The sequence below is a fragment of the Bos taurus genome, chromosome 25 (assembly GCF_002263795.3).
Source record: "Bos taurus isolate L1 Dominette 01449 registration number 42190680 breed Hereford chromosome 25, ARS-UCD2.0, whole genome shotgun sequence".
Lineage (NCBI taxonomy): Eukaryota > Metazoa > Chordata > Mammalia > Artiodactyla > Bovidae > Bos > Bos taurus.
In genome coordinates this window covers 13,798,126-13,823,844 of record NC_037352.1, presented here as the reverse complement: position 1 = coordinate 13,823,844, position 25,719 = coordinate 13,798,126, and the positions used below count along the sequence as shown (strand labels likewise).

At 43.1% G+C, this 25,719-nt stretch overlaps 1 protein-coding gene across 1 annotated transcript; it reads right to left on the bottom strand.

Annotated features, from left to right (window-relative positions):
• Positions 1-1,659: 1,659 nt before the first annotated feature.
• On the bottom strand, positions 1,660-7,177 carry MPV17L (MPV17 mitochondrial inner membrane protein like). Its single transcript, NM_001046602.2, is given in 4 exon segments — positions 1,660-2,461; positions 2,542-2,571; positions 4,246-4,316; positions 6,835-7,177. Coding segments are annotated over 4 exon segments (591 nt in total). The 5' UTR covers positions 7,145-7,177; the 3' UTR covers positions 1,660-2,281.
• Positions 7,178-25,719: the final 18,542 nt, after the last annotated feature.

Genomic DNA, 25,719 nt, shown 5'->3' with positions numbered 1-25,719 from the left:
TGGGGGACTTCCCTGACGGCCCGGTGGCCGGGACTCCGCACTTCCAAAGCAGAGGACCCTGGTTGGAGATCTAAGAGTCCGCACACTGCGAGGCACGGCCAAAAATAATGATTAAAAAAAGAGAGAGAGAGAGAAGCCTTACGGAATGGAGAAATTTGGAAGAAGAATAGCATCCATCTGGTCTGTTCTAAATCCTGGAAGGTCAAGAGCGTGTTTTACCAAGGATGGCAGCATTTTAAAACAAACATTGCATTATTTTGAATGAGTTCCATTTCTCACACGAAGACACAAAAAGACTGTTGAGAAAAATTAAAACAGTATTATTTGCAAAAATTCAGAGAATACATGCTACATACCTCTGCAGTACAGAGTAACACATTATTGAGTCAAGATTATCAAACTTTTATGAATAATAAGCTTTTCGCCCTTCCCCCGAGGTTTGTCTTCTCAAACGTTTTCCCAAACACTACTCTTCCACCATAAGTAGTGCTGAATCTGGTCTAGAACACTGTCAAGCAGTCCTTACTATAGTTACTCTGGATATGCTTTTCTTTTTGATAGATAAATTGATTGATTGATCTCTAGTTGTGGCGTGTGGGCTCCAGAGCGTGGGCTCAGTAATTGCAGCCCAAGGTAGGGCTTAGCTGCCCTTCAGCATGTGGTATGTTCCCAGATCAGGGATGGAACCTATGTCCCCTGAATTGGCAGGTGGATTCTTAACTACTAGACCACCAGGGAAGTCCTGGATATACTTTTTAAATGATAAAACATGTTTTACATGTTGTGAAATAGCTCTTCTGTTATATGAACTACTTTTAAAACTTTACGAAAAACCAATTATTTTAGAATTAAACTCTCTAGAAATGTCCTTACTCTTGCCCCAATAATGTAAAATATATTAATATCTGTTAGATTCAAATAACTCATATACTTAAAAGTCATATATTTATGACATATAAATTTAAATTACAAGTTATATAAATTATATGCTTAAATATTTTGGCAAACAAGCTTAAATTAATCTTATATATAAAGTCTCAAGATAAATTTTAACATCGCAATGTTCAACATCTTTAAATTTGTGAAACACTCCATTGGAAACAACAGAATAATGATGCCATTCTTGGGTGAAAATTGCTAAAACTTCTTAAAATAATCACATTTTTAAATCCATTTTTAATTTTTAAATCCACTGACTTTGAAGATAGAAATGAAAAACTGGATTGAATTTCTCATGTCAACCTTAAAAATTACCTATAAAGACTTACGTTAAAGCAGTAATTTAAAAAATATATATCATCAGTGTGAATTTTGGGATAAATATTTTCCCTGAAACTTTATGGAATTGAGTTCTTTCTTCCAGAAGAAAACTTATTAATTTTTTTTTTCAGAAACTTCATTCAATATATTTCTTTTTAAAAACAAATATTTTGTATATTTCATATATCTAGGAAATGGGATATTTAACCAAGTGAATATACTAAAAACTAAAAAACATTAACCAAAAAAAAAGAAAAACAAAACCTTAAAAACTATAAAAAGAGAAAACATCAGTAAAATATACTCTATTCAGGACCACTGAAGATACACTATTTTTTAATATATAAAATGTACTTGCAGAGCCTTCATGTTAGCATAACAATAAATTATTATACAATATTTGGGGGGGTAATCTGTTTATTCAAACTTTCTGATTGAATGTGGTATAAACAAAAATTTACTGTAAGGACTATTTTTGGTATAAAAAATAATCTGATCCAAAAGTGTTTAGGAGACAACCTGAGATTTTAGAAGAGATGTATACCATCAAAATGGGGGTTTTCTACATTAACTGGCAATAAAATATTAGACCAGAAATAGTAATGATTATAAAATGCCACTTTGCCATTATCACTGATATTAACCAAGGTAGTAGAGGAGTCAAAGTGGAGTAGGAAATGGCAACCCACTCCAGTATTCTTGCCTGGAAACTTCCACGGAGAAAGGAGCCTGGCAGGCTACAGTCCATGGGGTCGCAAAGAGTGGACACAACTGAACACCACCACCATTAGAGAGGTGAAAATATTAGAGAATTAATAGCTCCAGATTAGAATGGGGGGAAAAAGGATATGTGGATAAAATTGAAAGTTATCATTGCTAATTAAAAAGCAGTCAGGTCTATAGGAAAGTAAATCTTCAAAAGGGAGCACGTAACTGGTAAGCAGAGTATTTTATCTGCAGGCAATTCACTGTGCTTACTTAAGGGGACAAAATGAGTCCCTTTAAGGGAGTTCTTGACTTGTCATTTCTCTGAGGGCTTTTCAACTTCATTTGTCCCCTTGATACGACGGAAAGTAAAAGCTGATTTGAAGGTGCCATCACCTTCCTGTTGAGAAAAACAGAGGAAGGTGGCCCACAGAAAACCACAGAGTCCAGTGTAAGCTGTTCGCCAGCGAATGGGAATGAGGCTGAAGTTGATCAGCTGTAACAGAGAGAACAGATCTGTGAGTGCTCCGTATAACCAAACCCACAAATTAGCATTCTCAGTAGTTTGAAACTCACCTGTACAAAAGGCCAGTACATCAGACCACTCTGGAATAAAGGAAAACTTTATTAGGATGCTTTTAAATTGCACAAACTAATCAGACAGTTTGTTCTATAAAGCATTAAAAAAAAACCAGACAACAAAATAAATAAATAAAAACAAACATGAAACAATGGTTTAAAAAAGAAATACCAGACAGGAAGAATGTGGAGGTGGGAGTATATTTCAGACTAAGCAGATTAAATTAGATTACTTATGGTCTCTCGAGTGGAAGAGGGTGGGAAGTTGTACAGAAAGCTGTTAGGCACAGGCATACAGATTGTTATTAGTTATAGTCATCTAGACTATAGAAAAGTCTACCTGAATGAGGACCAATTCTGGAAGACAACTACTTTCAAATCATTGTTAACAACATATATTTAAATATTGCAGTTTTCCTGTTTGCTCACGCAAATGATTCAGGGAAATACTGATAAAACACAGGATCATCAATGAATTTTTGAAACTATAGACCAAACCTACTTTATGGTGATTTTCTAATAATGTATTCTAGCTACTTCATGCTAGAGAATAAGTTTAGCTTTTAAGATAGATTTATTTTAACAGGCTTTAACCTGTTGGTTGGGGTTTCCCAGGTAATAGTGGTAAAGAATCCGCCTTCCAACGTAGGAAAGACAGGTCTGATCCCTGAGTTGGGAAGATTCCTTCAGAAGGAAAAGGCAACCCACTCCAGTATTCTTGCCTGGGAAATCCCATGGACAGAGGAGGCCGGTGGGCTACAGTCCATGGAGTGGCAAAACAGTCAGACATGACTTAGCGGTTAAACAACTACTGAGTACAAGAGGTGACTTGTTTCGAGCCCTGAGAAACATTTTCCTTTTCTGTAAATACCGTTGTGATGTTAAGAAGGTTCATTTCACGGGGACCCAGCAGAATGCATACCTGGAAACATCAGCTCTAAAAGTGGCAATGATTCCATTAAGCCACTCACATTCTACAATTCCTATTTTTCAATAACGTCTTTGACTCCAAAAATTACTGTAATCACTAACAAGAATAAATACAAGAATGGCAGAAATCATTGTGAGCATTGAATAAAATTCAGAGACACATATAGACATTCTTAAAGCTTCTCCTTTAACCGTTACAACAAATTTAAGATCTGTCAAAACACTGTATCCTTGTGTCAACCATCTGGAGCCCTAATTTAAGAATATTTTTATTTAAATGTATTTTATGTTAAAAAAGGGCTTCCCTGGTGGCTCAGAGGTTAAAGCATCTGCCTGCAATGCAGGAGACCTGGGTTCGATCCCTGGGTCAGGAAGATCCCCTGGAGAAGGGAATGGCAACCCACTCCAGTATTCTTGCCTGGAGAATCGCATGGACAGAGGAGCCTGGTGGGCTACAGTCCATGGGGTTGCAAAGAGTCAGACAGGACTGAGTGACTTTACTTTCACTTTCACTTTATGTTAAAAAGATACAAAAAAGGACTTCCCTGGTGGTCCAGTGGTTAAGAATCTGCCTTCCAGTTCAGGGAGGAAGTTTCAGTCCCTAATGGGGAACTAAAATCTCACATGCCTCGAGGCAACTAAGCTTGCAAACCACAGAGAAAGATCCCCTGTGGAAACTAAGACCCGACACAGCCAAATAAATAAATAAATATTTAAAAAAAAAAAAGATACAGAAAGATCATGGTTGTCTTTTTCAAAAGTCTGTCTTACCTTATACGTATTCCAGAATTTCTGTCTCATGTCCAGAAATATGTCATCCTTTCCTTGGAGAATACTCATACCTATTTTTAATAAGATTCAATAGGAAGAATACTGTGTAACAGTTCACATTCAAGTTTTCTATTCCAATATCACTCACTCAGTATGTCCCATCTGACCCAAAAGTGAAAACAGAAGACAATCTGCATTCTAAAACTGGGTACATTTTAAAGTGATGATTAATATGAAGTGACAATAGCAGGGTATGAGGTTATAGCGGAATTATTTAGGAAAAAAAACTGTAAGAGAATTCACAAAAACCTCAATATAATCATAGTGGGACTATTAGTGACATTTTCCTCTCCTTTCAAAAGATTTTTTGAAATTCTTAAATTTTTTAAAATTAATTTCTTCCTTTTACAGAAAGGCTGCCAGACCCTGGGTGTTCTAGCAACTTCAGATTTCCCATCTAAAGAGGCTTTCGAATTGGAATTTGAAAGCGGCACATCAATTCAGTGCTCCTAAAAACATGTGGAAAACTCTGATGTTCAGCAACCCTGAAAAGGAAGTCTGGGGAAAAGAATAAAACCCTCTTATTTTAGGAAGGATGTAAACATAAGAGTGCTTTAAAAATTCTCCCCCAACTCTGATTGGGAGGAAGGGGAAATAAAGTATTTTAAGTCAATTGCGGGGGATTCTTAGAACAGGACTTACAAGAAAACTGAGCCCAATATTGGTAATACCATACTCAACTTACATGGCAGTAACTAAGACCTAAGCATTTTATGTCCTTTCTTTCATAACCCTGGGCTGAGGATGGTCAAGTTACAAAGGAGGAAAAGCGCTCAGGGAGCAACCCAGGTGTGGATTCTGAACCAGATCTCATAATCATAGCTATTCTAGCTTCCAAGGGAGGCCCAGCACAAAGGATCATCTAAGACAGGCAATTTCCAAGTCTAAAGAGCCTTGAACAGACATCCAACCTACCCCCCTCCTACCTCCCCGACTTCATGTTTACAGAAATCTGTGCCTTATCCCCGGGAGTGACGTCCAGGCCAGGTCATCACTCCTGGGGATAAGGCACAGATTTCTGATAAACCAGGCAGCTCCTGCTCTCAGGTCCTCTAGGCCCTGACCTCACGGACCCTGTCAACCGTGTGGTTGGCACTGTATCAGGAATGATTCCTGTGCAATTTGTGAGCGACTCTGGTCCTCAAAATGAGATCCATGGGGCGGTGTAAGTTCCTTCAAAGTGGTAACTTGATCACTTCGACCCGTTTAGAAGAAAATACCAACAGGCACTGACATGACCCCTTGGGGGGAATCTGTGATTCCCCAATGCCAAGGCCAGGCCCAGGATTCTTGAATTTTCTTAATGGATGGGTGCCCCTCCCATGCTCACTCCTTTCCAGGTGATAGAAAACGCTATGAAGATGAAGGCCACAGAGCCCTCTCCACTGTTTTAGAATTTTAGGGCGCTAAGGAAGGTTCCCAAAGGTAGGCCCTCAGGCTCCTCGGTGTGCTTTCTGAAGAGGGGGGCTCCCTGCACCCTCACAGGTACAGAATCCTCTCATAACAGGGGTCCAAGGTCTTCTCACATTATCTGTGGGTTTTGAAGTGGGAGTGGGACTCCCTTCAGGTAAACCTTGTTACAAAAGCAGGAGAATGGCCCTGAGCACACATTCTGGGGGGAAACAGGTGGGACCCGGAGGTTCAGATGGTAAAGAATCTGCCTGCAATACAGGAGACCTGGGTTCGATCCCTGCGTTTGGACAGATCCCCTGGAGAAGGAATTGGCAACCCACTCCAATATTCTTGCCTGGAGAATCCCATGGACAGAAGAGCCTGGGGAGGCTACAGTGCATGGGGTCACAAAGAGTCGGGACACAACTGAGAACACTTAGGTAGGACCTCAGATTCCCCTGTCTCTGCCCCGACCATCCTGAATCCCCTCACATTTTGTTTTCGTGTTGGAAAGGCTTATCCCTCCAGTGGAAACGAGGCCCCCAGCCCCAGGCGTGAATTTTCCCAGGAGCAGGACCGCCTCCCCCCAACCCTACCCCGGACCGTCCCACCCCCCGCCCCACCCGCCGCCCCACAACCTAGTCACAGGGGTCGCAGCGGCAATGCTAACGAGCTGGGGGTCTCCTTGATATTCCCGTGGATCTTTTTTTTTTTTTTTTCAGGGGAAAAATGGATCTCCATTCCTGCCTCCCCCAGTTCCGGCCTACGTACACCCCAGGGCCCCCTGAAACTTCTAGCCCCAGACTATTTGCAACCTCAGCGTCCCAAGTGCGCCTTTCGCGCCCTAATCCCAGGCCTCTCCAGCAACCACGCTTCAATTTCTTTCCCCTCAATCCCCTTAATCCACGGTCCCCAGACTTCCCGGTCCTCACACCTCGATCTCCCGCTCTCGCCCCGACCCTCCCAGTCTCCTAACCCTTGGCCCCCACGGGAGGGTTTCCAGCCCCGGCCCCGTCCCCACAGAGCCCCAGGATCCTGCTCCGTCCCAGCCCCAGGAAGCCCCTGCCTCCAGTCCCCCAATTCCAGATCCGAGCCCGTCCCCCAGCTCCGCCTCCAGGTCCCCGCCCGTCTCCTCACCCGCGTAGAAGGTAGAGACGTACACCGGCCCGCCCAGAGCCTGGTCGCACAGCACCTTGGCCAGGATGGTTCGCGGCGCGCGCCCAGGCAGCGCGCGCTCCAGCAGGTTCAGCCACACATAGTTTAAGTTCGCGTGGAAGGCCACGGCCACGGTAGCCACGTGCCGCGTATGTTGCCAGTCGGCCGGGCCGCCCCGCAGCACCTGCTGCAGCGCGTCGCCGCCCGAGAAGAACCCGGCGTAAAGCAGTACGTTCGCTGGCCAAGGGTAACGCCCGGCGGCGCGGGTGAGCGCCTGCCACCAGCTCACCATGCCGGTTCCCAGGGCGCCCCACGAACGCAGGCCGCTGGCTCCTCGGCCTCCGCCCTCCGCCGGGGCAGCCGGCGCGCCGCCTCCAGCCACTTGCACCTACCTCCTTCCGATGCTCGAAGGCGATTGGGCGCCCCGCGCACACCCAACCCCCGCCGGCCAATCCCGTGGCCTCTAGCGATCCTGGGCTCAGCTTTTGATGTGCGGTGGGTCCGCAAATGCTTGATCCCCTTGCAAGAAATGCCCAGAACAGGGAAATCCATTCGGACGGTAGACTAGTCAGGGGCTGGGCGATGGCGCGGGGCGGTGGGGGTGGGAAGTGACTGCTAACCGGGTGTGGGGTTCTTCTGTGGCGTGATGAAATATCTAGTAATTAGGTAATGGTAGCGATTGCATGGTAACGAAAACCTTTGAATAAATTGTGAACTGTGTGGTATGTGAATTATACCTCAAAAACAAACCAAAAAAACAAAAAAAGTTTAAAAAAGGAAAAACTTTTTCAGAAAAAAAAGTTTTGGAAAAAACTTTTTTTTAAAAAAGTGGGCACACCAAAACTCGATTACCAAGGTGGCGGTGTATTTTAAATGTTTTTACATGCAAGAGATTCACAGTTTCAACACATACAGTGCACTGACTATGTACCAGTCTTTGGAGACAATGTCAGAAATTAGCCTCTGAGGCCTTTTCTGAATGTGAGGTCGATTCAATCCTCTTCAGATTCCTCAATGAATATTACCTCAATTAATATTCCTCAATGAATATTACCTCCCAAAAGATACGCTGAGCTCCCAGAAGCAGGGGGTCATTGGAAACCCAAACAGCAGGTGTAACCTCTGACCTCATGGAAGTCACTTTCTCTTTGCTTCTTTTTCTCCATTTTTCCTTCCTCCGTGGTCACATCCAATTCCATTCTCATTTTCTCTCTTTCTCTCTTCTGTTTACCCTATTTCGGTTAATTATTAATTTTTGATTTTTAACTTTTCATTTTGAAATAATGCCAGACTTTTTGAAATGTTGCAAAAGTAGTACAGAGTTCCCCTATACTCTTCACCCAAGCTTCCCCAGATATTGACATCTTACATAACCATAGTACAATCGTCAGAACAAGGAAACAGGCACTGATGTAATAACCTGCTAGAGACCTTATTCAAATTACTGCCAATTGTCCCACTAAAGTCCTTTTACAAGGACTAGCATTCAATCCTGGATCACTTTGCTTTGCATTGAATTGTCACAGAGCACCTTAGTCGCCAATTAGGAGCATTAACCACTTCCCTGGTGGCTCAGATGGTAAAGCATCTGCCTACAATGTGGGAGACCTGGGTTCAATCCCTGGGTTGGGAAGATCCCCTGGAGAAGGAAATGGCAACCCACTCCAGTATTCTTGTCTGGAAAACCCCATGGACGGAAGAGCCTGGTAGGCTACAGTCCATGGGGTCGCAAAGAGTCCCACACAACTGAGTGCCTTTTTTCTTTTCCTCAATTTGTCAGCCCTACCTTATGGGCTGAACTGTGTCCCCATAAAATTCAAAAGCAGAGACATTACTTTGCCAACAAAGGTCCATCTAGTCAAGGCTATGGGTTTTCCTGTGGTCATGTATGGATGTGAGAGTTGGACTGTGAAGAAGGCTGAGTGCCGAAGAATTGATGCTTTTGAACTGTGGTGTTGGAGAAGACTCTTGAGAGTCCCTTGGACTGCAAGGAGATCCAACCAGTCCATTCTGAAGGAGATCAGCCCTGGGATTTCTTTGGAAGGAATGATGCTAAAGCTGAAACTGCAGTACTTTGGCCACCTCATGCGAAGAGTTGACTCATTGGAAAAGACTCTGATGCTGGGAGGGATTGGGGGCAGGAGGAGAAGGGGACGACAGAGGATGAGATGGCTGGATGGCATCACTGACTCGATGGACGTGAGTCTGAGTGAACTCCGGGAGTTGGTGATGGAGAGGGAGGCCTGGCGTGCTGCGATTCATGGGGTCGCAAAGAGTCGGACATGACTGAGTGACTGAATTGAACTGAACTGAAAATTCATAGGTTGAGGCCCTAACCCCTAGTATCTCAGAATGTGGCTGTCCTTGGAGAAAGGGCTTTAAAAGAGGTCGTGAAGTTGTGAAGTCGCTCAGTAGTGTCCAACTCTTTGTGACTCCGTGGACTGTAGCCCACCAGGCTCCTCCATCCATGGAATTTTCTAGGCAAGAGTACTGGAGTGGATTGCCATTTCCTTCCGCAGGGGATCCTCCCAACCCAGGGATTGAACCCAGGTCTCCCACATTGTGGGCAGATGCTTTACCATCTGAGCCACCAGGGAATTGCTACTTAAAAGAGGTGGTTAAGTTGAAATGAGGCCCTTAGGTTAGGCCCCAATCCAATCTGACTGGTGTCCTAATAAGAGGAGGGAATTTGGACATAGGAAGAGACATGAGAGCAGTGCATGCACAGAGGAAAGGTCATGAAAGGACAGAGTGACAAGGGGGCCACCTACAAGCAAAGGAGACAGGCTTCAGAGAAAACTAAGACAGCTGACACTTTGACCTTGGACTTCCAGCCTCCGGAACTGTGAGAAAATAAATTGTTTAACCCACCTGGTCTGTGGTATTTTGTTCTGGCAGCCCTAGCTGACTAATCCACCCATTCTCCTCAGTTTTGGGGATTCTGCCAATTTCCGTGTCCTTTGACCTTTGCTATCTGCTCATGTACTGATCTTCATCCCTTCACACTCCTCCTCCTTGTTACTGGTTCCAAGTAAATCTTCTGTCAGACTTGTCTCCACTAGGCAGGTTCCTGGCACACAGCTTTGTTTATTACTTAAATTCCCCTTGTATTATTCTTTTCCTATTGTTGCTGTGACAAGTTACCACAGATCTGTTGTCTTAGAGGTTTGGAGGTCAGAAGTCTAAAATGAACTCATGGACTGCCTTCCCTTCAGAGGCCCTAGAAGAGAATCCATCTCCTTGCCTTTTCCAGCTTCTAGAGGCCCTCTGCATTCCTGGATGGCTCCTTCCTCTGTCTTCAAAGTCAGTTTTGAAGCATCTTCCAGTCTCTCTCTCTGTCATTCTATCATCACATAGTCTTTTCTGACTCCAACTCATCTGTTCTTCCTCTAAAAGGACCCCTGTGATCACATTCATCCCACCTGGATAATGCAGTTTAACCTCCACGTCTTGAGATCTTACCTGTTTGACTCTTTGCAACCTTAGAGACTGTAGCCTGCCAGGCTCCTCTGTCCATTGGATTTCCCAGGCAAGAATACTAAAGTGGGTTGCTATTTCCTACTCCAGGGAATCTTACTGATCCAGGGATCAAACCCTTGTCTCTTTTGTCCTGAATTGGCAGGCGGATGCTTTACCACTGCAACCCCTGGGACATCTTTGGAGGGCTATTATTCATGTCTTACTTCTCTGTAATCCTTTCAATTGCTAACAGCAATTGATCACATCAGCTGAAATCAAAGGACCCATATCTCAACAAACTGCGATAGGACCAGCTGTTAACCCAGGCAATTTTTCATTCATTCATTCAGTTGATCAGTATTTATTGAGCACAGTTATGGGCCAGGCACTAAACTATGTGCTTGTGGCATGGATCTGTGTTCACAATGATTTTTTTCTGGAAAAAAAAAAAATCTAATTCCTGCCTAAATTAGAGGAAATTGTGGTCTTCATTAAGGAAAAAAAAGGAAATCATCCTAATGACTCTTACATAATTCCCTTAACCAAATTTGTTAGAGAAAAAATAGAGCAAAATTGGGGAAATTTTCTGAAAAGTAGGGTAGGGGAGGAATTAGGGTTTCCAGGTAGAATGTCCAGTTCAGTTCAGTCACTCAGTCGTGTCCGACTCTTTGCGACCCCATGAATTGCAGCACACCAGGCCTCCCTGTCTATCACCAACTCCTGGAGTTCACCGAAACTCTTGTCCATCGAGTTGGTTATGCCATCCAGCCGTCTCATCCTCTGTCATCCCCTTCTCCTCCTGCCCCCAATCCCTCCCAGCATCAGGGTCTTTTCCAATGAGTCAACTCTTCGTGTGAGGTGGCCCAAGTACTGGAATTTCAGTTTTAGCATCATTCCTTCCAAAGAACACCCAGGACTAATCTCCTTTAGAATGGACTGGTTGGATCTCCTTGCAGTCCAGGGGACTCTCAAGAGTCTTCTCCAACACCACAGTTCAAAAGCATCAATTTTCGGCCCTCAGCTTTCTTCACAGTACAACTCTCACATCCACACATGACCACAGGAAAAACCATAACCTTGAGTAGATGGACCTTTGTTGACAAAGTAATGTCTCTGCTTTTCAATATGCTATCTAGGTTGGTCACAACTTTCCTTCCAAGGAGTAAGCATCTTTTCATTTCATGGCTGCAATCACTATCTGCAGTGATTTTGGACCCCCCCAAAATTAAGTCTGACACTGTTTCCACTGTTTCCCCATCTATTTCCCATAAAGTGATGGGACCAGATGCCATGATCTTAGTTTCTGAATGTTGAGCTTTAAGCCAACTTTTTCACGCTCCTCTTTCACTTTCAAGAGGCTTTTGAGTTCCTCTTCACTTTTTGCCATAAGGGTGGTGTCATCTGCATATCTGAGGTTATTGATATTTCTCCCGGCAATCTTGATTCCAGCTTGTGCTTCCTCCAGCCCAGCATTTCTCATGATGTACTCTCCATGTAAATTAAATAAGCAGGGTGACAATATACAGCCTCGATGTACTCCTTTTCCTATTTGGAAACAGTCTGTTGTTCCATGTCCAGTTCTAACTGTTGCTTCCTGACCTGCATACAAATTTCTCAAGAGGCAGGTAGATGGTCTGGTATTCTCATCTCTTTCAGAATTTTCCACAGTTTATTGTGATCCACACAGTCAAAGGCTTTGGCATAGTCAATAAAGCAGAAATAGATGTTTTTCTGGAACTCTCTTGCTTTTTCGATGATCCAGCGGATGTTGGCAATTTGGTCTCTGGTTCCTCTGCCTTTTCTAAAACCAGCTTGAACATCTGGAAGTTCATGACTCACGTATTGCTGAAGCCTGGCTTGGAGAATTTTGAGCATTACTTTACTAGCGTGTGAGATGGGTGCAACTGTGCGGTAGTTTGAGCATTCTTTGGCATTGCCTTTCTTTGGGATTGGAATAAAAACTGACCTTTTCCAGTCCTGTGGCCACTGCTGAGTTTTCCAAATTTGCTGGCATATTGAGTGCAGCACTTTCACAGCATCATCTTTCAGGATTTGAAATAGCTCAACTGGAATTCCATCACCTCCACTAGCTTTGTTCCTAGTGATGCTTTCTAAGGCCCACTTGACTTCACAGTCCAGGATATCTGGCTCTAGGTGAGTGATCACACCATCGTGATTATCTTGGTCATGAAGATCTTTCAAATTTGGAAAACTCAGCAGTGGCCACAGGACTGGAAAAGGTCAGTTTTCATTCCAATCCCAAAGAAAGGCAATGCCAAAGAATGCTCAAACTACCGCACAGTTGCTCTCATCTCACACGCTAGTAAAGTAATGCTCAAAATTCTCCAAGCCAGGCTTCAGCAATATGTGAACCGTGAACTTCCTGATGTTCAAGCTGGTTTTAGAAAAGGCAGAGGAACCAGAGACCAAATTGCCAACATCCGCCGGATCATCGAAAAAGCAAGAGAGTTCCAGAAAAACATCTATTTCTGCTTTATTGACTATGCCAAAGCCTTTGACTGTGTGGATCACAATAAACTGTGGAAAATTCTGAAAGAGATGGGAATACCAGACCACCTGATCTGCCTCTTGAGAAATTTGTATGCAGGTCAGGAAGCAACAGTTAGAACTGGACATGGAACAACAGACTGGCTCCAAATAGGAAAAGCAGTTTGTCAAGGCTGTATATTGTCACCCTGCTTATTTAACTTATATGCAGAGTACATCATGAGAAACACTGGACTGGAAGAAACACAAGCTGGGATCAAGATTGCCGGGAGAAATATCAATAACCTCAGATATGCAGATGACACCACCCTTATGGCAGAAAGTGAAGAGGAACTCAAAAGCCTCTTGATGAAGGTGAAAGTGGAGAGTTAAAAAGTTGGCTTAAAGTTCAACATTCAGAAAACAACGATCATGGCATCTGGTCCCACCACTTCATGGGAAATAGATGGGAAAACAGTGGAAACAGTGTCAGACTTTATTTTTCTAGGCTCCAAAATCACTACAGATGGTGACTGCAGTCATGAAATGAAAAGATGCTTACTCCTTGGAAGGAAAGTTATGACCAACCTAGATAGCATATTCAAAAGCAGAGACATTACTTTGCCAACAAAGTTTCATCTAGTGAAGGCTATGGTTTTTCCTGTGGTCATGTATGGATGTGAGAGTTGGACTGTGAACGAGGCTGAGCACCGAAGAATTGATGCTTTTGAACTGTGGTGTTGGAGAAGACTCTTGAGAGTCCCTTGGACTGCAAGGAGATCCAACCAGTCCATTCTGAAGGAGATCAGCCCTGGGATTTCTTTGGAAGGAATGATGCTAAAGCTGAAATTCCAGTACTTTGGTCACCTCATGCGAAGAGCTGACTCATTGGAAAAGACTCTGATGCTGGGAGGGATTGGGGGCAGGAGGATAAAGGGACGACAGAGGATGAGATGGCTGGATGGCATCACTGACTCAATGAATGTGAGTCTGAGTGAACTCCGGGAGTTGGTGATGGACAGGGAGGCCTGGCGTGCTGCAATTCATGGGGTCGCAAAGAGTCGGACACGACTGAGTGACTGATCTGATCTGATCTGTGCAGGATGCAGATTTAATTTTGAATTTCATATGAACAATGAATAATTTTTAGTGTATGTATACCCTGGTGCAGTATTTGGGCATGCTTACACTAAAAAGTTTTAACTGTTCATCTGAAATTTGAAGTGAGTTGAGCAGCCCGTATCTTTATTTTTAATTTTTTTTTTTTTTTTGGCCACACCCTGTGGCTTATGGGATCTTAGTTCCCTGCCCAGGGATTGAACCCAGGCCTGGGAAGTGAAAGTGCTGAGTCCTAACCACTGGACCTCCAGGGAACTCCCAAGGGTATCCTGCTTTGTTTTTTAAAATATTTATTTATTTGCTTAGTCGTGGTATGTGGGATCCGGTTCCCTGACCAGGGATTGAACGTGGGCCCCGTGCACTGGGAGTGCAGAGTCTTAGCCATCGGACCAGCAGGGAAGTCCAGGCATCCTAAATTTTTAAAACACAGCTATTGGGATTGACATTCTTGGAGAGCTCCCTGCATGTGTCAATTTTCTACTAACAACTTTGATACATGAATTCTTTTTCTCCTCACAGAAAGTCAGTGAGGCTGAGAATTGGTAACAACCTATATAGAGAGAGGCAAATATCCTCAAAAATCTATGGTGATGTTTATGAAAGAGCTCAACATATTTACTTAATGGGAGTTGAAAGGAAGAGCAATGAATATTTTGAAAGTTGAGATGGTTTTATGTAGATCGGTATATACTTGTCTCTTCTTAAAAGCAATAAAAAAAATGCAGCAGTTAAAGACAATCTAATTAGGTAAAAATGCTAAAGAACTTGCCTGGCCTTCAAAGGAGAAGAGATGCTGTGAGATAAATTCATTCATTTCATTGATGCTTCATCATCTGTGCAAGCTGTGATTCCGAGCCCTCTGGCAATAATGAATTAACAGGTTTACGGGACATTAATATCCCTGAACAGTGGAGGATAACCAGAGAATGTAGTGCTGAGTTAAAATGGAAAAGAGTTTTGTTAGGAGTTCTTTCAGCAGGGAGTAAAGTACTGATGTGGGAACTGAGCTTCAATTCACAACTAAGGATCACATTAAATACACATTAACATGATTACAGGGAAGCGTATTATAACCATTATTATTTCATTTTATTTAAATGAATGAGGACTTAATAAGAACCATCAAGTGGGCTGCAGTGTCTAAAATCTTCTGTCTTGTTTCACTAATCTGGAAATTTCTACTGACAAAAGTTTACTGTGCTGAATAGGCTCCAAGACCAACAGGTCTGTTTTCCAACAAACGAAGGAAGCAATCAGCTTCAAAAAAAAAAACAAAAAACCCATGACCTTCAGAAAAGGTCATGGAAGCTCCTCCAGTCCCTTCAATATCACCTCTGAGACATCTTTTGTTTCTGAGGGTGTGGGTACTAAGCCAGAGACTGACTCCTTGTCACCTGAAATGAGGTTGGCAACAAAACCTCTAATCTAATCCTCTTTGTCTCAACATTTTCTCACCCACCCACCCCTTCAGCCCAGACCCCTTCATTCTTAAAAATTATTATTTATCTATTTTTGGCTGCACTGGGTCTTCATTGCTTCGGGCTTTCTCCAGTCGTGGCAAGCAGGGGCTACGCTCTAGTCGCCATACGAGGGCTTCTTCTTGCAGTGACTTTTGTTGCGCTGCAAGGGCTCTAGGGTGGGTGGGCTTCATTGGTTGTGGCTCGAGGAGTTAGTTACTGGAGGCACGTGGCATCTCCCCAGATCAGGGATGGAGCACATGTCCCCTACATTGGCAGGTGAGTTCTTAACCACTGGACCACCAGAGAAGTCCATTCTTTTTTCTTTAATATTTTTTTATTTATTTCTTTGGCTGCAACAAGTCTTAGTTGCGGCACACGGGATCATCAATCCTCCTTGTGTTGCGCGGCATCTTTTAGCTGAGGCATGTAGGGTCTAGTTCCCCGACCAGGGATTGAACCCAGGCCCCCTGCATTGGGAGCACAGAGTCTTAGCCACTGGACCACCAGGGAAGTACCCCCAGAGGCCTTCTTTCTTAATGGAATTTCTCCAGCCTTGATCTGAATGGAAGGGGGTGCTTTGATTTGAAGCTGGGTATGCCCAGTAACGGAGAAGGTGATGGCACCCCACTCCAGTACTCTTGCCTGGAAAATCCCATGGACAGAGGAGCCTGGTAGGCTGCAGTCTATGGGGTTGCTAAGAGTTGGACACGACTGAGTGACTTCACTTTCACTTTTCCCTTTCACGCATTGGAGAAGGAAATGGCGGCCCACTCCAGTGTTCTTGCCTAGAGAATCCCAGGGACAGGGAAGCCTGTTGGGCTTCCGTCTATGGGGTTGCACAGAGTCGGACACGACTGAAGCAACTTAACAGCAGCATGCCCAGTAAACACAAGGTTTTTGTTTAGTGTGATTACAGATGAATAAAAAGAGCTATGCTTTATGTAAATGTTAATATCATTTTATTTTCTAAAAATTACTTTTCTTTGGATGCGTTCCAGTGGGTGGGGTTGAAATGATGGAGATGGGGGTAGGAGGTACCACCACTGCTGATGCCCTACTATTACCGAAAGGTATGCATGGGGGTCTGGTTGCTGACCACTCAAAAGCCAGTAAACAGGCCAGGTTGATGGAAAGGAAATTTTGTTTTATTTCAGATGCTGGCAATTGGGGTGGGGGAGGAGGAGGGGGAGAGTGGCAGACATCTGTCCAAAGGCTGATTCCCCCATCAACCCCAACAAGCAGAGGGTAAGAGCTTTCACAGACAGATTTGGTGGGTGGGGCGGAGGTTATATGCAGAAACAGCACAGTCATGCCTAGCAGTCATGTTCAGTTGGTCATCAGTGGCCTGACTAGCATCACCTTGGTTGCTTTAGGTACAGTTAATCTTCAGTTTTGGGGTGCACTTGTTCCCATTTCTCTCTGGCTAGTTCTCAGAATTGTGCAGCTCAAGTCCTGGGTACAGTCTGGTCATCATGTAGTTAACTTCTCCACCTGGTATTCTTGTATTTGTAAGACAGCTCACAGGATATGGCTCAGAATATTATCTATAGCCCTTGAGAAAGAACTAAAGGTCCAGAACTATACTTAATGACAACGTTATTATTACTTAGTCTCCTTTGACTGTTTTTGTTTCAGCATTTCTCACTTCTCTGATTAAACTTGTTCTTTGATTCAAGTTTTCCACAGGCAAAAGGCAGGCAGAAGACAGGGTGGGGGGCAAGGATCATAGAGTCCTGCTCTGTTTCACTACATGAATGTCCATAGGAGAGAAAGAATGGGTACTCTAGCTGAAAAAGTTCCAGAGAGGAGGTTAGAAGGAAGAAGACACAAGCCTAGTTCCAACCAGAGCCTTAATTTCTCCTCTTAACAGAAATGATATGAAGAAATCCCACCATGAAATCATCGCATGTCAGCTCTAATGTGGAAAAACCACACCTAAGAAATCTGTCTTGGACTTCCTGGGTGGTCCGGTGGTTAAGAATCTGCTTACCAATGCAGGGGATGTGGATTCAATACCTGGTCTGGGAAAATTCCACATGCCTTGGGGCAACTAAGCCCAGCACTCCACAACTACTGAGCCCATGCACTCCAACTACTGAAACCCATGCATTCTAAAGTCTATGCCCCACAACAAGAGAAGCTACTGCAATGAGAAGCCCATGTACCACAAAGGAGAGTTGCCCCTGCTTGCTGCAACTAGAGAAACCCCATATGCAGCAACGAAGACCCAAAACAGCCAAAAATAAATAAATTCATATATGCATAAAAAGAATTCTGTCTCTATGACCTAGGCAACTCTTACTCCCTTAACACTGGCACCAGTTATCTGAAAGTGCTTGGTTCCATACGCTTGTTTTCAGACCCTCTTAGCGTTGTTGTACGGATGGATGTGAGTTGGACTATAAAGAAAACTGAGTGCCTAAGAATTGATGCTTTTGAACTGTGGTGTTGGAGAAGACTCTTGAGAGTCCCTTGGACTGCAAAGAGATCCAGCCAGTCCATCCTAAAGGAGATCAGTCCTGAATATTCTTTGAAAGGATGGATGCTGAAGCTGAAGCTCCAATACTTTGGCCACCTCATGCGAAGAACTGACTCATTAGAAAAGACCCGATGCTGGGAAAGACTGAAGGCGAGAGGAGAAGGACAGAGGATGAGATGGTTGGATGGCATCACCAACTCAACGGACATGAGTTTGAGTAAACTCCAGGAGTTGGTGATGGACAGGGAGGCCTGGCGTGCTGCAGCCTGTGGGGTTGCAAAGAGTCGGACACGACTGAGCGACTGAACTGAACGTTGCTGGTGTTGTTCAGTTGCTCAGTCATGTGTAACTCTTTTGCGTCCCCATGGACGGTAGCCTGCCAGGCTCCTCTGTCCATAGAATTCTCCACACAAGAATACTAGCCATTTCCTTCTCCAGGGAATCTTCCTGACCCAGGAATCGAACCCATGTCTCCTGCATTGGCAGGGGGATTCTTTACCACTGAGCCACCAGGGAAGCTGGTGGGCTTAGTTTGGGCTGGAAGTAAAACAAAATGCTAAGGTGAGAGTTGGATCCATCCCTTGCTCTTTTTGAGAAGTTTGGAACACTTTCCACTTTCCATCCTGCCCTCAAGAGAATACGAAAATGGGGCCATGGATTTCTTAATAGGGATGGTGGACATCAGAGAGTTCACCTGAGACTTGGTACTTTGTGCCATTTGAAAGAAATATTTGAAATAGAGGGTTTCTCTGGCACAGGAATTATTCTCACCAGCTTTGTTTTCAGTGACTATTCTGCCCACGTTGGTGTGGAATAATAGGCCAGCCAATTACATTTATATCATTAATTTTTCATTGTTAAGCTTTGGGGAAATAAATACCTTTTTAGTTCTCCTAAAATATGTCAAGAAGAGATTTTTAAAAATCTGAAATTATGAAAAACCCAACGCTAGAGGCAGCTTTAATGATAGTGCATATTCAAATATGCAATTAAGAATTTCCACATAAAAGGTGGAATTCATTTCAGAGGGTTCTCTTCTCCAATTATGCTTTTTTGAACCTCTGAAACTTCAATTACTTTCAAAAGAAAGGTATGACTCTACTAATATGTGGAAGAAATAATTAATTAGTGGAATAATGGTTTAAAGGTGATATTAGTGTTATGAATGATCCAATCAGGAGAGAGAAATCACATTGTAATTAGAACAGGGAAAGTTTGATACAATCAATTTTTATTACTCGAATTAGTTACATTCTATAAAGTTGCTATAAGCACTAAACTAGCAAATGCTAACCCTTCCTCCTAGAGGAATTACAGGGATAGGTTCCTTTCAGCCTCTGGTCACATTTCACCAATTGATCAATACAAAGCCTTGCTTTGTGTTTCTGTTGAAACACAAAGGACACTTTATTGAATATGCATTGTGGATGTGTTAACACTGAACTCTCAACCCAACAGCTTTATAACTCCTGCCCGAACAAAACTAGGTATTCTCTACAGAAGGTACATCATGGCCTTTTTGCATTTAGGAGTACTAGACAGCACTGTAGAATTAAGCTCAGCCATTTAAAACAGTGAAATTCCTAACAAAAAGCGTAAAAATGTAGGAATCACTGTGAAAAGGACACTTGCAGTAGGAGAGATAACAAAAAGGTCAAGCATCGCCTTGTTTGATTGTAGCTGGGAACATGCAAGTTAGAGGATTCAAAGTTTTTGCTTCTCTGAGCACATGCATGTCTTCAAATGATAGCAAAAGCATCAAGAGTATTGGTTGTGGGGCTTCCAAACAAATTTTAGCAAGTAGGTGAATTTGCAAATACAGAGTCACCAAATAATGACTATCGACTGTATAAAGAATTGTTATATGGTAAATTCAAATGATGAGGGGTTGAATACAAGAGAACCCTAAAGAATACAGAAATAGCAGATATAAGGACCAGACACTACTCCTAGGACTGAGATAAAACACCCAAGAAGAACCCTTCCTACCCTTTAGGGCTGAAATCCAATGGCAGAGAAATCAGTTGTTCTAAGGACCTGCCAGCCAGTGGAATTTGCTGGAGATCTGCCTTCTAGGGTAAACTGTTGTGGGTCCTCATTGGAGGTTTGTTGTTTAGCTGCTCAGTTGTGTCTCAATCTTTGCAACCCCATGGACTGTAGACTGCCAGGCTCCTCTGTCCATGGGATTTTCCAGGAGAGAATATTGGAGTGGGTTGCCATTTCCTTCTCCAGAGGATCTTCCTGACCCAGGGATGGAACCCACATCTCCTACATTGCAGGCAGATTCTTTACTGCTGAGCCACCAGGAAAACCACCAGAGTGAGTACCAGGGTGTGATACAGTGATTTTCTTAAGCATTAAAAAAAATTATTTATGTAATTTGGCTGTGCAGCATATGGGATCTTAGTTCCCCAACGAGAGATTGAACCCCACCCCCCTTCACTGGATGAGCGGAGTCTTAATCACAGACCTCCAGGGAAGTCCCAACGATTTTGTGATTTATAATAAGAAATATTTATTTGATCTGTGTCCAATTTCTGGCACAGAGTTCCTAAAATGCTTGGATTTTCTGAGTGATAAGAGCAATGGGAGCATCACTTTGTTATAATATTTGGTCTACAGTTTTGTACTTTGTGCCTGAAATAGCTTCCGAGTCCTCAAACTGAAAGGAAGAGTGTCTAGTTATTTGCAACAAGTGTGTTAGTCGCTCAGACTCTTTGTGACCCCATGGACTGCAGCCCACCAGGCTCCTCTGTCCAGGCGCCTCTGTCTGAGATTTTCCAGGCAAGGATACTGGAGTGGGTTGCCATTTCCTTGCAACAAGCCCCTTTCAACTACAACTGAGTTTATGTTAATGAGGCAACTTTTGGACTGCCTTTAAGGCCGGACTTGTTGCCAGGGGAAACCAATTGCAACATTAGAGGGTTGGGACTTTTAGTCCCACCTCACCTCCAGGGAGGGGGGCTGAGGGCTGGAGACTGAAGCAATCACCAGTGATTTAATCAACCGCGCCTTTGTAATGATGCTTCCGTAGAACCCTGAGAGGATGGGATTCAGAGAGCTTTTGGGTGGTGGACATGTGGCAATCTGGGGAAGAGTGCGTCCCTTCCCAGGGCATGGAAGCTTCAAGCCCCATCCCACATACCCTGCCCTATGAACCTTTTCCATCTGGCTCTTCCTGAGCTATGACAAACCTACATGGCATATTAAAAAGCAGAGACATTACTTTGCCGACCAAGGTCCATCTACTCAAAGATATGGTTTTTCCAGTAGTCATGTATGGATGTGAGAGTTGGACCATAAAGAAAGGTGAGCACCGAAGAATTGATGCTTTTGAACTGTGGTGTTGGAGAAGACTCTTGAGAGTCCCTTGGACTGCAAGGAGATCCAACCAGTCCATCCTAAAGGAAATCGGTCCTGAATATTCATTGGAAGGACTGATGCTGAAGCTGAAGCTCCAATCCTTTGTTTGAAAAGACCCTGATGCTGGGCAAGACTGAAGGCAGGTGGAGAAGGGGACGACAGAGGATAACACGGTTGAATGACATCACCAACTCAGTGGACATGAATTTGAGTAGGCTCCAGGAATTGGTGATGGACAGGGAAGCCTGGCATGTTGCAGTCCATGGGGTCACAAAGAGTCAGATGCGACTGAGCAACTGAGCGACTGAACTGATTTCTGAATTATATCCTTTTATAATAAACTGGTAACCTAGTAAGTAAAATGTTTCTCTGAGTTCTATAAATCACTCTAGCAAATTAATCAGATCCAAGGAGGAGGTTGTGAGAAAATCTGATTTATATCCGGCTGGTCAGGAACATATGGAAACAACCTACATTTGTGGTTGGCATCTGAAGTGGGAAGAAGTCTTGTGGGACTGAGGCCTTAACCTACGGGATCTGATACTCACCAGGTAGTGTCAGAATTAAATTATTGGACATCACACCCAGCTGATGTCACAGAACTGCTAGGTGAGTGGAAAACCCTCACATCTGTTAGAAGTGGAGTCGTGTTGTATCAACAGTAAAGTATCAACAGTGGAGGAGACATAGGAGTGAGTTTTTGCTTACATCTAAGGAAAGCTGTGGAGAAGGCGATGGCACCCCACTCCAGTACTCTTGCCTGGAAAATCCCATGGACAAAGGAGCCTGGTAGGCTGAAGTCCATGGGGTCGCGAAGAGTCAGACACCACTGAGCGACTTCACTTTCACTTTTCACTTTCATGCATTGGAGAAGGAAATGGCAACCCTCTCCAGTGTTCTTGCCTGGAGAATCCCAGGGACGGGGGAGCCTGGTGGGCTGCCGTCTACGGGGTCGCACAGAGTCGGACACGACTGAAGTGACTTAGCAGCAGCAGCAGCAAGAAAAGATGCTCCCAGCACTGGAGAGGCCACCAGTACAAACCTAAAAGCAAAACTCTTTCCTCCTGTAATGTCTCTCTGGCGCCCTCTACTGACAAAATGTAACATAACATCGTGCCAAGCTGTCAAAGGACACATATTTATAAAGGGCCCAGATCCATCTTTGCAAACCAGGCAAAAAGAATGGATTTGGAGCAAGGAGATTATAAATTAACAAATAGCACAAATATTTGGGCTTCCCTCATAGCTCAGTCGGTAAGGAATCTGCCTTCAATGCAGCAGACCAGGGTTCGATTCCTGGGTCGGGAAGATCCTCTGGAGAAGGAAATGGCAACCCAATCCTGTAGTCTTGCCTGAAGAATTCCATGGACAGAAGAGCCTGGCGGGCTACAGTCCATGAAATCGAAAGAGTCGGACACAACTTAGGGATTAAACCGCCACCACCACCACAAGTACTATTTAATGTTCTCCTTTTAAGTGACTCTACAACATGTGTGGAAAAAAAATCAAATTAAGAAAATTAACATTCTACAGCTAAGCAGTTTCCAATTTTAATTGATTTTAATAACCCTTTCCATGTATTCATTTGTTGCTGCTGTTGTTTAGTTGCTAAGTCGTGTCCAAGTCTTTTTCAACCCCATGGACTGTAGCCCACCAGGCTCCTCTGTCCATGGGATTTCCCAGGCAAGAATCCTGGAGTGGGTTGCCATCTCCTTCTCCAGGGATCTGCACAACCCAGGGATCGAACCCACATCTCTTACATCTCCTGCATTGGCAAGTGGGTTTTCTTCCACTGAGCCACCAGGGAAGCCCATGTATTCGTATACTTTTCCTTAAAAAAATAGGTTTATAATATACATGATATTTTCTTAGATATCTTTTTGAGTCAACATATCATCTCTCCATGTCAATAAGTAGGTTTTCTACATCATTGTTTGGAAAGGTGTGTTTCGACCAAGTTTACCATAACGACCAATCTTTCATTATATTATCAAATATATAGATTGTTTAAAATATTTCATCATTATAAACAATGCTGATATGACATTCTTATAGCTAAACCTTTAACTTAAAGATTTTTTAGTTTAAATTTCTGGGAGCAGAATTTGGGGGACAAAAGATATGTATATTTTAGGTTTTTCTGTTATTACTACTACTACTACTAAGTCACTTCAGTCGTGTCCGACTCTGTGCGACCCCATAGACGGCAGCCCACCAGGCTCTGCTGTCCCTGGAGAATCCCAGGGACACTAGAGTGGGTTGCCATTTCCTTCTCCAATGCATGAAAGAGAAAAGTGAAAGTGAAGTCGCTCAGTCGTGTCCGACTCTTCGTGACCCCATGGACTGCAGCCCACCAGGCTCCTCTGTCCATGGAATTTTCCAGGCAAGAGTACTGGAGTGGGTTGCCATTGCCTTCTCCGTTTTCTGTTATTACTGAATTGCAAACTGCACTCAGTTGAATGTAACTGAAATCTATAAAAGGTGTCATAAAAATTTGAAATTCAACCAGCAATGCATGAGAGTATTTCTTCTACTCTAAGTAACAGCAGATTAACATTATTAGCAAAAAAAAAAACCCACTTAATTTGACAGGAAAAATCTCACTTGATTTTTGCACTCTTTAATCACTAGTAATGTTGACACTTTTTCATGTGTATCATCATCTACACACGTTTTTCTGTTTTTATATTGTCTGTTAATGTCATTGTTCATTATTCTTTTGGGGCATACAATGAAAGAGTCAGACATGACTTAGCTAGTGAACAGCAATAACAAATGTTAGAGAAGACTGAATTCTTTCATAAAATATAAATCTGAGACACATGAAAGGTAAAATTACCATTTTATACTATTTCACCTTTTTACAATGTCACCTAAAATTTCAATATACTCTAAAATCCTACTTAGAACATCTTAAACAAAAAGAAAAGAACATCTTAAATGTTCTTTTAACATAGTTTAAAATCTTAGTAAAGGGACTTCCCTGGTGGTCCAGTGGCTAAAATTGCATGCTCCCAATGCAGGGGACCCAGGCTGGATCCCTGATCAGGGAACTAGACCCCACATGCTCCAATTAAAGAGTTCGAATGCTGCAACTGAAGATCCCAAGTGCTGCAACCAAGACCCGGCATAGTCAAAATAAATAAATAAATATTTAAAAAAAGATTAAATACAATGTTAGTAAATTTTTTTTCTTATGGCTGCATCAGTGTTAAAATATCTGCTTCAAATTTTCTAAGACTTCATGCCCAATGCTTCTCCAGTGATAATTAGCTGATGGTCAAATGTGAATTTCCAGAGACGCTCAAACATCAAAGAAAAGTCCTTTAAGTAACAGAAACACTTGGAAACATCTTCCTCAGGGTCTTAACAATTAGTAAACTGTTGGTAGTAGTAAGTTGGTTTTGCTTCATTTTCTTTTATTTCCAGCTAGTTATTACTGAATAGATATTTCCAACGTTTTAGAACAAAGATTTCAAATTTAAAGCCTGAGGCATGAATTCATTCATAATTTACTTTTATGATACCTAAAACAAATATATTATAGAACCATTTGTTATTATCCCATTCCTAAGGAATGTTAAGATCCACAAATGCAGAGGTTAATCTCTTTTAAGGACTTCCTGGTGGTACAGTGGATAAGAATCTACCCACAATGCAGGGGACACCGGTTTGATCCCTGGTCCAGGAAGATTCCACATGCCCCAGAACAACTACACCCGTGCTCCACAACTACAAAGCCCGAGAGCCACAACTACTGAAGCCCCTGTGCCTGCAGCCTGTGCTCCACAAGAGAGGCCCCCGCTTGCTGCAACCATAGAAAGCTCACTCACAGCAACGAAGACGGAGTGCAACCAAAAATAAAGAAATACATTTAAAAAAATCTCTTTCAATCATTGTATTCCTGACTCCTGAAATACTGTCTGGCATATAGTGGACTCTCAGAAAATATTTGTTGAATCAAGGCATTCAGTAACTACTCATTGAACACCCACTCCATCCTAGACATTGGCCTGCCCAGACTTGGGAGGTAAAAATCGCCACTTGGAAGATGAAGTGTCTTTAAGCTCCAGGGGACAGTGAAGGACAGAGAAGCCTGGCATTCTGCAATCCATGGGGTGCAAAGAGTTGGACACAACTTAGCAACTGAGCAATAAATAAACCCATTAAAACCAGATTGAAAATAATGGAAATGTCTAGAAATAAAATCTGCACATCATGCCATATAGATTCATCATTCATTCATTGATCCATTCATTCCACAAATTTTTTTTAGAGCTTATCTGCTAGTCCTTAGGGACAAAATAAGATTAAGACAGACTCCATCTTTACAGAAATTGCATTCGTAGTCTATCAGGGGAGACAGGCATTAAATAACTAATTAATTACCGTTATGCTAAGTACATTGAAGGAAACACATAGGTGCCTATAAGTACTGACGACATTGCCCAAAGAATGACAGCTGAGACCAAAGAGGTTGAAAAGGGTAATACCACACCT